The sequence below is a fragment of the Nicotiana tomentosiformis genome, chromosome 11 (assembly GCF_000390325.3).
Source record: "Nicotiana tomentosiformis chromosome 11, ASM39032v3, whole genome shotgun sequence".
NCBI classification, from domain to species: domain Eukaryota; kingdom Viridiplantae; phylum Streptophyta; class Magnoliopsida; order Solanales; family Solanaceae; genus Nicotiana; species Nicotiana tomentosiformis.
Genome location: NC_090822.1, coordinates 78,424,698 through 78,440,162, shown reverse-complemented (window position 1 = coordinate 78,440,162; position 15,465 = coordinate 78,424,698). Strand labels below are relative to the sequence as shown.

General features: G+C 38.1%; 2 protein-coding genes across 2 annotated transcripts; one reads left to right on the top strand and one right to left on the bottom strand.

The window, feature by feature from the left end:
• Positions 1-6,229: 6,229 nt before the first annotated feature.
• Positions 6,230-7,081, top strand: LOC138901722 (uncharacterized). The gene has a single exon (XM_070189505.1). The coding sequence runs from the start codon at positions 6,230-6,232 to the stop codon at positions 7,079-7,081; it is 852 nt and encodes a 283-aa protein (XP_070045606.1).
• Positions 7,082-13,645: 6,564 nt separating this feature from the next.
• On the bottom strand, positions 13,646-13,954 carry LOC138901721 (uncharacterized). Its single transcript, XM_070189504.1, has one exon. It carries the CDS (start codon positions 13,952-13,954, stop codon positions 13,646-13,648), a length of 309 nt encoding a protein of 102 aa, XP_070045605.1.
• Positions 13,955-15,465: the final 1,511 nt, after the last annotated feature.

Genomic DNA, 15,465 nt, shown 5'->3' with positions numbered 1-15,465 from the left:
CTAAGCACACCAACACACCAACAGTTTTAACAAAGTTTAATTTTTCTTCGGGTGGTCCGAAACATACCCGAGCCACCCGGGTCCCCGTCCAAATATACCAACAAGTCCATAAACATACTACGAGCTTACTCGTAGTCTCAGAACACATAAAATAACACCGAAACTAATAATTGTACCACAAAATCAAATTAATCAATTTCTAAGCTTCAAACTTATTTCAACCAACTCCGAACGTGAAGAACCATACTTAGACAACTCGAGATGATGCTGAATTTTACTTACAAGTCAAAAATCATAATATGAACCAATTCCAAGGCTCGGAATCCCAAACGGACATCGATAACACCAAAGTCCACTTCAGCTCAAACATAGGAAATTCTAAAACCTTCAAAATACCAAGTTTCTACAATAAGCGCCGAAAAGCTCCCGGTCCACCCGAAACTCGATCTAGACATACGCCCAAGTCCATAATCATCATGTGAACCTATTGGATCCTTCAAATCCCGGTTCCTAGGTCGTTTACTCAAACTTGGCCACCTTAGGTCACTATTATAGAACTAAGTGCTCCGAATTCAACCCGAACCCTTCCCAAAAAAAAATCAACCATCCTCAGAAATCATAAAACAGTAAAAGCACATGAGAGAAGTTTTAAATAGGGGAATGGGTATCTAGATAGAAAAACCACTAGTCGGGTCATTACAGAAACCTATGCAGAATATGAATATAATCTAACAATGGCAAATAAAAGCAATAAATGACAACAACGAGTGAGCATATGAATAAACAATAAATGATTAAATACAATCTAAATACAAGTCAAATGAATTAAGGAAAAATAATAACCATTCAAATCAACAAGCCGTTCCAACATAGAATGTATAACAAAAATCACACCAAGGTACCACACCTCATATTCATATCTCACAAGTCACAATAATAATATTCCTTATATCGCCGCGTGAGTTTTGCATTTATTTTAGAAATATTCTGAAATAGCTTCATGCGCTTTAGCCCCCTTATCTCGCTGCATGGCTTCAAGTAATTTCCCTTACTACGACCAAGCGCATAAGTTCCATCTTATCTTTCCACATGCGCATCAATATACCACCCTTATACCGCCGCATGCACATCAATATCACAACACAATAATCAAATTGCACCACCCATGTCCATATTCCACAACATTTCCAAAATCAACAATACCAATGTCACCACAACACATAGCCCACGACTCAACCACAATGTGCACAAGAATATCAATAGCAATAAAATGAATCGGGAAAATAATTCAACAATGAAGTATATAACAACAAACTTCAATTAGAATATGTTAATAGCTCCCGATAACTACAACTTCAATTCAATGCATAAGAATAATCTCAACAATGAAAGGTATGAAATGTAACAACAACCTCAATTAAATGCATATAAGAGCAAACTCGACAAAGAAAGGTAGAACATGTGTTAACAACTTCAATTAAGACATATAAGAGTAACTCGACAAGGAAGGATAGAACATGTAATAACAGCTATAATTAAAGCATATAAGAGTAAACTCAACAATGAAAGATGTAACGAGTAATACCAACTTTAATAAATGCATAGAAGTAACTAAAAGTCAAAACAGGTCAATTTTCACATATAAGGCCGTGTACACACTTGTCACCTCGTGTACATGTCCTCCACTTAATTCAAATAGTGCAATTTAACAAATCCTACAGGGTAGTTCCCCCACAAAAGGTTAGGCAAGATACTTACCTCAACAAGGCCAAATCAACAGTCAAAAATGGATTCTACCTTAAATATTTTCTCCGCACGGCTCAAATCTAAACCAAAAACAACTTAATATCATCAAACAATGCAAGAGAAACTAATTTCGATTAATAAAGCTAAGATCTTAACTACAATTCCCTAAACGTTAACAAAAGTCAACCCCGGGACCGCCCGGTCAAAACCCGATTCCAAGGGTAGATCTCGACTACCCATAACTCCACGAGTCCATATATGTGTTTTGTTTTCAAATTAGAGTCCAATTTGTCTCTCAAGTCTCAAATTTCATTTTTCAAAACATAGACAAAATTCTCCAATTTTTCTCTTCAAATTCCATGGATTAAAGGTTAAGTTTCACAAATAATACGAGTCTAAGGTTTTAAAATATGAAAATGAAGCTAAGTCCCATTTTTCCAGCCCTTTGTTTTAGCTGCAGCAGTCACAACTGCGATCTTGGGTTTGCAATTTCGAACCATCACAATTTCGGAAAAAGGATCATTAAAGTGAACCCTGATAGCCCACTCAGATGTAGCAATTGCGACAAAGGCTTCGTAATTACGATGACAACCTACTTTGCAAAAGCGACCTGACCTAACTATATATTCGATTCCCAAATGAGATAAGGGTGTCGTGTTTGTAACATTTGAACCTCCCCTGCGCTCTTCGCAATTGAAATGCTGGTGCTCGCAATTGTGATAACTGGAGCACCAACATGCCAGCAACCTAAAAGTGAGTTCAATCCAATCCCAAACATGTCCGATACTTACCCGATCCCTCGGGGCTCCATACCAAACATCCACACAAGTCTAAAAATATCATACAAACACGTTCGCGCAATCAAAATACCAAAATAACATCCGAAACCGTGAATCGGACATCAAAACACATGAAATTCAAAAAGAAACTCAAGAATCTCTAGAATCACAACTAAGCGTCCGATTCCTATCAAACCAACTTGGAATGACACCATATCTTGCAGAAAAGTTCCAAATAGAAAAACAAACCTATTCCAAGCCCCAAAACCAAAATCCGAACTTGATAGCTATAAAGTCAACCTATGGTCAAACCTAAGGAATTTCCAAACATTTAAATTGCCGACTTTCGGCTAAACAAACCAAGTTTAACTTAGGAACCTCCGAATTCAATTCCGGACATTTGCCCAAGTCCAAAATCACAATATGAACCTATCAAAGCCACCAAAACACTATTCATGCAACATTTTCGCAAAAGTCAAACCTAGGTCAATATTTCCAACTTAAGCTTCTAAACCAAGAACTAAAGGGTTCAAATCATTCCAAAATTTTTCCAAAATAAAACCAACTATCCCCGCAAGTCATAATACCAAAAATACACATATGGGGAGCTTCAAAAGGGGAAACATGGCTCAAATATACAAAAATAATCGGCCGGGTTGTTAAGTCAACCACACGCGCAATGCATTGCTGTGACAAATTCTCTTCTAAGCTTGGTAACTTTTATAATGTTTCTTCTCTCATTATTTCTTTATTCATCTGCATATTATTTCGAAGATTGGTATGTTCTATATGTTCTCTTATCTCATCATTTCTTTATCTATGTTTCACGATCCCAATAGCCCTCCGTAGGATGTCGTGATGACACCTTGTCTCTACGATTATGTAAGCCTAACATTTAATAATAACCTGAAACAATTAATTAAAAAAATACTAGAACAAGGCTGAATAACTGATGTAAACTTCCAAAAACAGAATCAACACTAATACACTCTCCAAGACCGGTGGAACTGAATCATAAGATCTACAGTCTGAATGAAAAATACAATAGTAGTAAAAGTAGAAAAAAGTGAATCTGAGGCCTGCGGATGCCGAGCAGGCATAACTTGAAGTCTCCGTAAAGCCTATAACAGATGATCACTAAAGACCGACACAAGCAGACGTACCTGGATCTGCACAAAAAAATGTGCAGAAGCGTAGTATGAGTACACCACAATGATGTCCAAAGATCAATTGAGCAACTACCTACTGCTGAGGATAAGATAATTAAACCAACTCTTGTTAATCAATTAGATGAAATCCATCAAACTCTTCAGCTGGCTCCTTCAGACAGAATTGTTGCGCACCTTTCAGCTCATGGAGATGAGACTAACACCAATGTCCTCACAATACTTGAGCAAACTGGAACAAATAAGAGTGCACCTACTGTTACAAATGCCAATGCCAATCCTATATTACAGAACCATATCGCTCAAATACCAACATCGCTGACCTTTCCTAAAATATCCACTAATTTTGATAAACAACCAACTCTACACAAACAAACACTAGCTACACACCACCAACAGAACAATGTCAACAATAACTCCTCTGCATCAGAAACCAATCACCTAGCAAAACAGAACACTCAAACATACAATCCTGCACCTTCTCAAATCAACAAAAATATAACAACCAATTCTGATAAACCAACACACCCACAGAATGTTAAAAAACATACAACTATTATCCATAACGCCCAGACTCATACCAACACAACAACTGCTCTTTCCAATCTTCAAGCACCCAACCCCACCTATTATCCTAGAGATCCTACTACCCAGCCAAATAAACAAGCCAACTACCCTGCCCCTCCACCTCCTACTATAACAAATTCCTTAGCTACATAATTGAGGGCAAGGCAGGTTGCAGAGATAGCACCAATAGATTAACACCTCCAAGAATAACTACCAAACAGGGCCAACCAACTGTAATATTTACCAGGAAAGATTATATGGTCACTCTAGCCACTAGATGCCAATACACTATTGTCGGTAAATTCCTAAACACCATGCCTCGAATGGAACAAATTAGGAGAAGCTTCATAGCTCAAACTGAGCTAGGGGGAGAGTTAAAATAGCCCACTTCAATGCAAGCACAGTGTACATTGACCTAGACAATGAGTATGATCATACAACCATCTGGAAAAAACTTTCATGTACATTCAAGGACAAAGAATGGAATTATAAGCTTGGACTCCAAACTTCAACCCGAATGAAGATACTCCCATTGTACCTGTTTGGATAGTAATACCAGAACTACCATGGCATTTCTACTACAGGGAGGTCCTATCTGTTCTGTTCTCTCCTATTGGTAAGGTACTCCACCTAGATCTTGCATCAATACAAAAAACCAGAGGAAGTGTTGCAAAAGTGAAGATGTAGGTAGATGTATCTCAATATAGACCTCATCATGTGTGGCTGGGTTTTGACGATATGCAGGATGTCAATGGAGATGGGCAGTGGTTGGAAGTTAAGTATGCAAACCTTCCTACTTATTGAATATACGGTAGACATATCCCAGAGTATTTAAATTATATTGCTAGAACACTAGAAGGATATTGTTGTATGGTATTGGCATCAGCAGTCTCCTTCACAGCATGAGGTATACTCCCAGCATTTTGAATCCCAGATTTATCAACATTAGTTATCAACTGGTTGTCCATCTTTCCAGTATTAACTGCAGCATATGTATCTTCATAATTGGGGATAGGATCATTCACAATTTCCAGTGCTACTGGAGTAACTGATTGTAGCTTATTTGTCAATAACTTGTCTGGTTTGGTTCCTTGTGTCTGTAGTACTTGTTGAGAGTGATTTTTCAGATTCTGCTGCTTGCTTTTGTTATTAACAACCTTGAAGGTTTTTTTCTTTGAGTATGCCATTGATATTTAGAATGGTTATCCCTAGTCATTGGCTGAACAGTTGTTGTCTGCTTCATTTTTTGTTGTTGTTCAACATTGTGGTCTTGAACCCCTATCTGTTGCTTGGAAATCTGATTGTTGTTATGGACTTGTAAATTCTGTTCCTGCTGCTGTTGTAGGGTAGTTGTATCTGTGTCCCACTTGTATTTTGGTTCTCATGTTTTTTTGAGGATTCTGCAGAGGATTTATGTTTTTGTTCCTCTTCTTTTTTCCTAGCAGAACAGTAATATTACAATTAGAAGATGAAGATGATGATGAATCTACTGCTGGAAATTTAAAAGCTGTTGCCAGGGAAAGTGATTTGTCACCTAGAATCACATCAAGAAATGGAAAGAGAGGCAAGAAGAAAACACAGGCTAATGATAGCCTACCACCAATAAGAATCTTGCCCAGGCGGGCAACCTCAACAACTAGATGATGATAAAAACACTCATATGGAACATAAGGTCTGTTAAAACACAACATGCCTTCCAAAGAGTCATCAACATGCAAAAGCAACATGGATTTTTAATTATAGCTCTCATGGAGCCCTTTAAAAAACAAGGGTTAATTCAGAAGTATAGGAGAAGGTTGGGCATGGAAAATGCAATTTCAAATATCAATGGGAAGATATGGTTATTTATTGATGTTCTGGTAGAGTGGGGAGTTATTGATTAATACTGAGCAACAAATAACAATCAAAATATTTCACCAAGACATTGGTAAATACATCATGATGACTTTTGTATATGCAAAGTGCTCATCAATGGAGAGATTAGAACTGTGGGATAATCTATACTACCTTGCTTTAGATATGGAGTTACCTTGGATGGTCGGTGGGGATTTTAATGTCATTCTTTCTGAAGAAGAGAAAATAAGAGGCCAGCCAGTATATCCACCAGAATATGAAGATTTCGCATTCTGTGTTAATTCATGTGGTTTATTTGACACTGGATACAAAGGGAGTCCTTTTACATGGTGGAATGGTAGATCAAATTCAGAATGCATATTCAAGAGACTGGATCAAATTTTTGTCAACCAACAGTTCAATTCTCTCTTTCCCACAATCGAGGTGGAGCACCTCATAAGGATTGGATCTAACCACACACCTTTATTGATGAATTGTGGAGAAGATTCAATGCATTTTGTTAAACCATTTAAGTTTCTCAATTTCTGGACAACACATGATTCTTTCAAGGAGGTGGTACAACAGAATTGGGTGGCAGATTTTGTTGGAGATCCTTTTCTAATGTTCAAACAGAAGCTGAAGAGAGTTAAAACAACACTTTCGCATTGGAGCAAAATAACATTGGGAGATATCTTCAAGCAACTGGCTATTAGGGAAGATATTGTTTTGATTAAAGAAATGTTGTTTGAAGAGGAGCCAACAACAGAGAACAAAATTATACTACAACAGGCTCAAGTAGAATTGAAAGGTTATCTAAGCATTGAAGAACATTATTGGAAACAAAAGTCGGGCATGAATTGGTTTGCTGAAGGTGACAGAAATACAAAATATTTTCACAATCATGTCAATGGAAAGAGACAGAAGCTACAACTCAAAAGAATCCAGAATACTAAAGGTGCAGTGGAATTCTTCCAGCATCAGTTCACTTAAGAAAGGGAGACTACAAGCTTTGAGTTGCTTAACAATATCCCTGCTATGGTAAGTATTGACCATAATTTAGAGATGTGCAGATTTCCAACGATAGAGGAAATCAAGAGTGCAGTGTTTGCAATGAGTGGGGATAGTGCAAGCGGTCCAGATGGCTTCACTGGATTATTTTATCAATAATTTTGGGACACTATAGGAACAGACATCTACAACATGTTACATCAATTCTATACAGGGGCATCATTGCCTAAATCTATAACACATACAAACCTGGTGCTACTGCCTAAGATACAACAAGTACAGACATTTTCTGACATAAGACCAATAAGTCTTAGCAACTTCATCAACAAGATCATATCAAGGGTATTACATGACAGGTTGGAGAAGATACTAACATCACTAATCTCTCCCAACCAGTCTGGTTTTGTGATAGGAAGGAGCATATTTGAAAACATCTTGCTCACTCAAGAAATTATGACTGATATCAGATAAAGGGGAAAGCCTGCTAATGTGGCAATCAAGCTAGATATAGCTAAGGCATACGACATGGTATCTTGGAAATATTTAATGCATGTGTTGAGGAAAATGGGATTTTGTGCGCACTTTATCAATATGGTATGGAACTTATTTTCGAACAACTGGTATTCAGTACTACTCAATGGTCAAGCATCAGGGTTCTTCAGGTCCAGCAGAGGAGTAAAACAAGGAGATCCATTATCCCCTTCAATGTTTATTCTATCTGCAGAAGTGCTATCCAGATCTCTAAACAAATTGTTTGAAGACAAGAGGTTTGTAGGATTTGGAATGCCAAAGTGGATAGATCCATTAAACCACTTGGCTTATGCTGATGACACTATAATTTTCATATAATCTGATCCTTACTCTTTAGGAAAAGTGGTGGAATTATTAACACAATATGAACAAACATCTGGCCAGATGATTAACAGAATAAAGAGCTCCTACTACATGCATGGAAAGGTATCAATGACCATAGTGAAGTTAGTTGGTACTATGACAGGTTTTACAAAAGGTAATTTCCCTTTAACTTACCTTGGGTGACCAATTTTCTACACCAAGAGAAGGAAAGATTACTACAATGATCTAATTAAGAAGGTGAAAGCAAAGCTTCACTCTTGGAAAGGGAAATTTTTATCGTTTGGAGGAAAAACTACTCTCATAACTAGTGTGCTTCAGAGTTTACCTACTCACATTCTGTCAGTAGTGGACCCTCCTAATAATGTTATTGATCATTTACATAAGACTTTTGCAAGATTCTTTTGGAGCACTAAGGAAGAAGGCAGAAGCAGACACTAGAGCAAGTGGTTGAATATGTGTCTACCCAAGGAGGAAGGAGGAATAGGGATAAAATATTTATTTGATGTTTCCAAATCATTGTTTGCCAAATTGTGGTGGAGGTTTAGGACCAGCAAATCATTTTGATCAAATTACATGTGGAACAAATACTGTAAGAAGGAGATGCCAACTGTGGTACAATTTAGAGGAGGATCCCATGTCTGGAGGAAAATGTTAGAGGCAAGAGAAGAGGTCGAGCATGAAATTCTTTGGATGTTGAATAAGGGTTCCACAAATATATGGCATGAAAACTGGACTGGTATAGGAGCTCTGTAACATGTTCTTCCTCATGATTTCAATATCAATGAAGAAATACAGGAAGTAGCTGAGTTGAGGGATGGAAATGACTGGGATGAACAACTACTGACTCAAAATTTTCCTGAATCTATAGCTGATCACAAAATGGATGAAAAGTACTCTAATCAGACTAATGACACCTAGGATGAACCTAAATGGATGCCAACTACTTCAGGTCAGTTTTCTGTAAACAACGCTTGGAGGATTTTAAGACATAGAGCACCAATAAATCAGGAATTCAGCAACTTGTGGACCAAAGGATTACCTTTCAAGATCTCCTTCTTCCTATGGAGACTGTGGAAAAGGAAGATTCCTACCGATGATCTATGAAGAAGAAATGGATATATCATTGTGTCTAAGTGTTGTTGTTGATTTCCACCAAATGAAGAATCATTTCAACATCTTTTCCTAATGAATGAAACTGCGGACAGAGTGTGGAAGCATTTCTTACAACCAGCAGGGATATTAATAAATATGGTGCAGGTTCATCAGGTGATAAGAGCATGGTGGAATGAACCATGCTGCCAAAAATTAAAGCCTCTGTTCTAGGCAACACCTGCAGTTATAACATGGGAACTTTGGAAGAGGATAAACACCATCAAGAATGGAGGAACTATATCTGCACAAAGGGTAATTCATGAAGTTAACAAAACATTGCACTTCCTGGCCAGAATCAGATACCCATGGCTATCAAACATACCAGGATTATGGCCAGAAATGATTAGATTTTTTGAAAGCTACAAGCCATTACTAGTAAGTAGAAGAGTTACCTGGGAGCTACCCCTTGAAGGATGGTTCAAATGGAACACGGATGGGCCATCTAAAGGAAATCCTGGCCCTAGTTCATATGGTTTCGGTGTACGTGATAGTGCTGGTGACTTGATACATGCTGAGGCTCCAGAAATAGGGGAAGCTACAAACTTAGTGGAAAAAGCAAAAGGACTTATGAATGGGCTGCTATACTGTGTAAAAAAGCAACTTCATCCACTAATTATGGAAACTGACTCATTGAGTTTGAGGAAGATTATTGACGGTGAATGGGAATGTCCTTGGAGTATATGTGCAGAGATCAAACAGATAAAGGAGACTAGGAACAACTACAATGTCCTATTCTAGCATGTGCTAAGGGAGGGTAATGCAGTTGCAGATTATTTAGCTAACTTGGTTTTCTCTTTTGCAGGTTCAATCACCTTTCACTCGTTTGAAAGTGTACCTACAACAGGAAAGAAACTACTAAACATGAACAAAGCACAAATCCCTAACATTAGGATATGGGTTGCAAAAAGAAAATCATAAGTCTTATTAAAATATTCTAAATATAGCAGGGAAACAGTGGCTCTTTATATACATGGCTTAATACAGGTTGATCACAAGCGTTTCAGTTATGGGAACATTCATGGTTTAGTGGTTGCATCAACAGAAATATATAACTACTCAATGAGGATACAACTATTTCTAGGTCACTGCAAACATACCAAGTTTGTTTGCTTTATACAGCAAGATACATCTGGACTGGTTCTCTGCTACTTTACCAATCGATGATGATAGTTATTTTAGCAGGATACAAATTATAGTGTGGTCCAACGAATACATCAGTAGCATATCAATTGACAGGAAACTAATGCAACACTGTGTATGCATGTCAATTTCCGACAGGCATTATGCTAACTGCATAGTATTCATCTCTACTGGAAGATTACAACAGTACATGAGTTGTGCCAAAGTGCTACAACCTGGGGGTTTACCAAAAGTTTGTTTTGTGGGGTGCAGGAAATGGAATATTTCAGTAATTGAGACAACTATAAATGGGAAGATACTTTCTAGCAATTCCTTCATGAATACACTAGGCAATTATTGGTTTTTGTTACAGCTACTTATGCATAAAATCATACCAAAGTCTCTTGGCAACTGATTCTCCATTTATGCTGACTACATCACAATCATGTCCATCAACATGACAACCATGCTACACATGTATAACTTGACAACTGATTCTGTGGTTTGGGAGGTTGTAGATTTAGTCTCAGTTTTTAATGCATCAGAATGGATTGTTTAAGCTGCATCTAAGAAGGAGCTATTTCATAATCTGGAGTTTAAATATGGAAAGACCATCCAAAGATAAATCCAGATATTTGAAGTATCGGCAGATTGTGATTCTTTCAATCTATTGCTACTGTACACTACACCCTGTACCAGGTTAAATTGGGGGGGATCAAGTACGACTCGAGCAGGGTTTGAGAACCTGGAAACCACAACAATATGGAATAATACAGTTGATTTAATGAATGGCTGTCTCTTATTTTGTCATTTCCCAGTGATATTACCAGGTTAAAATGCTCAGTCTGGTGTTGGTCAACATGTTACAACATCAATTCTTGGCTTGGACAACACTCTGATATATCTACACAAACAGTTATTACATGGCTTGAGGTTGACTACTGTGTAATATTTGTGTGGTGTTAGACTATCTCTCAGTGGTATTAGCATGGTATCATGCTCATTCTGGGGATGGTTTAACATCATACAGAACCATGGGGTCAAGCAGGCATCTCATAGAGTCCAACATGAGTTCAAAAACCCCAAGTTCACGATGCCCAAAATGCTTTGCTTTACAAGTACTGGATTTAAACATACCTTACTCCTTAGGATTGCAACAAATGGCACCTGGTGAGTGCTTTGTAGGTGCTACAACAAATTATTGGAAACTGGTGTGTGTATTCATGGTCGTCGGCAACAATTGGACGTTTCAAATTACTAGCTTTTGTATTTTCCATCTTTCATTACGCTACTGCTGCATTGTATTTGGTAGCAATAGCCATTGGATTTCTTTGTCGTATTGTTTTCTTGTAGTTCACTTGAACATTTTGTAACTTTGACCCAATTTGGGATTTTTATAATATATTAGCTAAAAAAAAAGAGTACACCACAATGGTACCCAGTATGTATCAAGCCTAACTTCAGTAGAGTAGTGATGAGACCATGTCAAGACACCTACTAGGGTATAAATAAACAATAAGAAAATGTAATAAGGATAAATTATGGAAAGCGGAGAAATAATACGAAACTGTTAACAACATGACCTAATATCAGAATTGTAGGCACGTAAATCACATAAAGAAATCGGTTAAAGAGAACCACAATGATCATATACGGACAATAATTGACAAAAATAAGGAAGAACAAAACAACAAGAATCACAACGAGGTACCGCCTCGTGTACAATAAGAATCACCACCGAGGTACCAACTCGTGTATATATATCAAGAATCACAACCGAGGTACCACCTAGTGTTCACAATTCACAATCGCAATCATAATCTTTCCTTATGCCGTCGCGTGAGCCTTTAATTTGAAATAGGTTTTGAAAATAGGTTTCCCGAAATAGCTACACGCACTTTGTCCCACCTCATGACGCCGCGTGACTTCACGTAGTTCCCCTACAAGCAACTCACACATATGTCCCACCTTATACCGCCACATGCACATTAACCCTAAGCCTTATACCGCCGCACGCGCGTCAATATCACATTACAATAACAACCCGCAACACAAGTGACCATATATCACAACTTGCCAACAATAAACAATATCATTGTTTCCACAACAATAGCCCACGGCTCCACCACAACGTGTACAAGAATATCAACAAATAACAATGAATGTAAAATTCTCAACAAGAAAGAAATCTCAACAATTATCAACTTTGCTTCATAATGATATGGCTTCCACATCTTCAACACCATAACTCAACAATGAGAAAGATAACATGTAACTACGAACTAAATATAAATAACTCATAATGGAGGGAATAACATGACTTCAAATGAGAATAATAGCACTGAAAGACATAACTAGTAACAATGACTTCAAATAATGATAATCAACAATGAAAGAGATGACATTTATAAAATAAAGGCAACAAGTTCAACTAAAGCATGGGAGAAATTTATCAAGTAGGATGTAGAACAAGTGTTAAACAAGTCAATTAAGGCATGTAGGGATTGACTAACACAAATAAGAATACATTGACTATTAGAATTTAGAACATGATATGTCATCTCAATTAAATCATAGAAATAGTCTAAGTAGCCTAAACCGGTCAAATACCACGCACAACCCGTGTACCCACTTCGATGTTCGCAATTGTGACACAAGAGGCACCAGCCACCAAATGCTGCATTTTTCAATTTAAAGCTTTCCGAAACATGTCAGAAACTTATCTGAGCCCTCGGGGCTCCAAACAAAATATCCACACAAGTCTAAAAACATCATATGAACTCACTCGCATGATCAAAACACAATAATAACATCTAAAACTACGAATTGAACCCTAAAATACATGAATTTCAAATTAAAGTTCATGAATATCTAGAATTACAACTAAGCGTCTGAGTCCTATCAAATCTACTCCAAATGGTATCAAATTTTGGAGACAAGTTCTAAATAACATAACGGACCTATTCCAAGTCCCTAAATAAAATTCCAAAATTGATAGCTAAAAGTCAACCTTTGGTGAAACGTTTCAACTTCAAATTGCCAAATTTTGGTAAATCAACACAAATCAACCTACGGACTTTCAAAATTAATTATTGGCATATGCCCAAGTCCAAATTCACGATACGAAGCTATTAGAACCATAAAAACACTATTTTGGGGTCGTTTTCACAAAAGTCAAAGTTTGGTCAATATTTCTAATATATATAAAACCATAAAAACACATGTATGAAGCATAAAAAGGGGTAACGGGGTGCAATTGCACAAAACGATCGATCAGGTCGTTACATTCTCCCCCTCTTAAAACAAACGCTTGTCCTCAAATGTGCATAAGGACATACCTGGAGTAGTGAATATATGAGGATAACGACTCCGCATGTTGTGCTCGGTCTCCCAACTCGCCTCCTCGACGGGATAACCCCTTCATTGAACCTTCACTGAAGCAATATTCTTTGACCTCAACTTCTGGACCTGTCTGTCCAAGATAACCACCAACTCCTCAACATAAGTCAAATCCTCATCCAATTGGACTGTGCTGAAGTCTAAAACATGAGATAAATCACCATAATACTTCTGGAGCATAGAAAAATGGAACACCGAATGAACTGCAGATAAACTTGGTGGCAATGCAAGATTGTAGGCCACCTTACCAACTTTCTCAAGGATCTCAAAAGGTCCGATGTACCTAGGGCTGAACTTTCCCTTCTTCCCTAACCTCATCACACCCTTCATGGGTGAAACCCGGAGCAAGAATCACTCTCCAGCCATGAATGCAACACCGCGAACCCTCCGTTTCACATAACTCTTCTATCTAGATTGGGTTGTACAAAGCCGATCCTGGATCAACTTGACCTTCTCCAAGGCATCTCGAACCAAATCAGTGCCTAATAACTTAGCCTCTCCCGGCTCAAACCACCCAACTGGAGAATGACACCGTCTCCCATATAGGGCATCATAAGGAACCATCTAAATGACCGATTGGTAATGATTATTGTTGGCACACTCAGCAAGCGGTAAGGACAATCTCGCGGGTAAGCACATCCTCCAATATTTAAATAGTGCGCTCAGATTGTCCATCCGTTTGAGGGTAAAATGCTTTATTTAACTCAACCCGTATGCCTATCTCATGTTGTAAAGCTCTCCAGAAATACGATGTGAACTGCATACCCTGATCGTAGATGATGGATGCCGGTATGCCATGAAGTCGGACAATCTCGCGGATATATACCTGAGCCAGCTGCTATGAAGAATAGATGGTCACCACCAGAATGAAATCAGACGACTTGGTCAACCTATCCACAATCACCCATACCGCATCAAATTTCTTCTGAGTCCGCGGGAGCCCAACAACGAAGTCCATGGTGACAAGATCCCATTTCCACTCGGGAATATCAAGTCGCTAAAGCAAACCTCCTGGCCGTTGATGCTCGTACTTCATCTGCTGGCAATTTAGGCACCGAGATACATACTCCACTATGTCTTTCTTCATTCTCCTCCACCAATAGTGCTGCCTCAAATCCTGATACATCTTAGCGGCACCCAGATGAACAGAGTACCACAAACTATGGGCCTCCTAAAGAATCAAGTCACGTAAAACATCCACATTGAGCACTCATAATCGGCTCTCTATCTGCAATACACTGTCTTCTACGATAGTAACCTCCTTGGTATCGCCGTGCTGAACCGTGTCCTTAAGGACAAGCAAATGGGGGTCATCATACTAAAACTCTCTGATGCGATCCTAGAGAGAAGACTTAGAAACCATACAAGAAAGAACTCGACTGGGCTACGAAACATCTAATCTAACAAACTGGTTGGCTAAGGCCTGAACATCCAATGCTAATGGCCTCTCTGCTGCTGGTAGGTCTGCTAAACTACCCAAACTCTCCGTCTTTCGCCTGGATCTGCTCAAAAATGTCAGAAGCGTAGCATGAGTACACCATAACTGTATCCAGTAAGTAGCAAGACTAAACTTAGTGGAGTAGTGACGAGGTAAGTCGAGACACTCACTAGACATAAAACCTGTGCAAGATATTAACATAAATCTAGCAATTGAAAGAACGTTAATGTAACGCTAACACCGTAAATATTATTAATATAAAACCAACAAAGGAATAATAGAAACACAATTGGCAACAAGAAGAAAATGGGTATTAAAGAAACAACATAATCACAACACAGATAAAATATGAATGAACTTAAATTAGGAAAATAGATGACAATTCAAGTAATCAAATCATTCC

Excerpts from the sequence above, each read along its gene's own strand:
- LOC138901721 (XM_070189504.1), bottom strand. The coding sequence starts at position 13,954 with ATGAAGGGTGTGATGAGGTTAGGGAAGAAGGGAAAGTTCAGCCCTAGG.
- LOC138901722 (XM_070189505.1), top strand. The coding sequence starts at position 6,230 with ATGGAGAGATTAGAACTGTGGGATAATCTATACTACCTTGCTTTAGAT.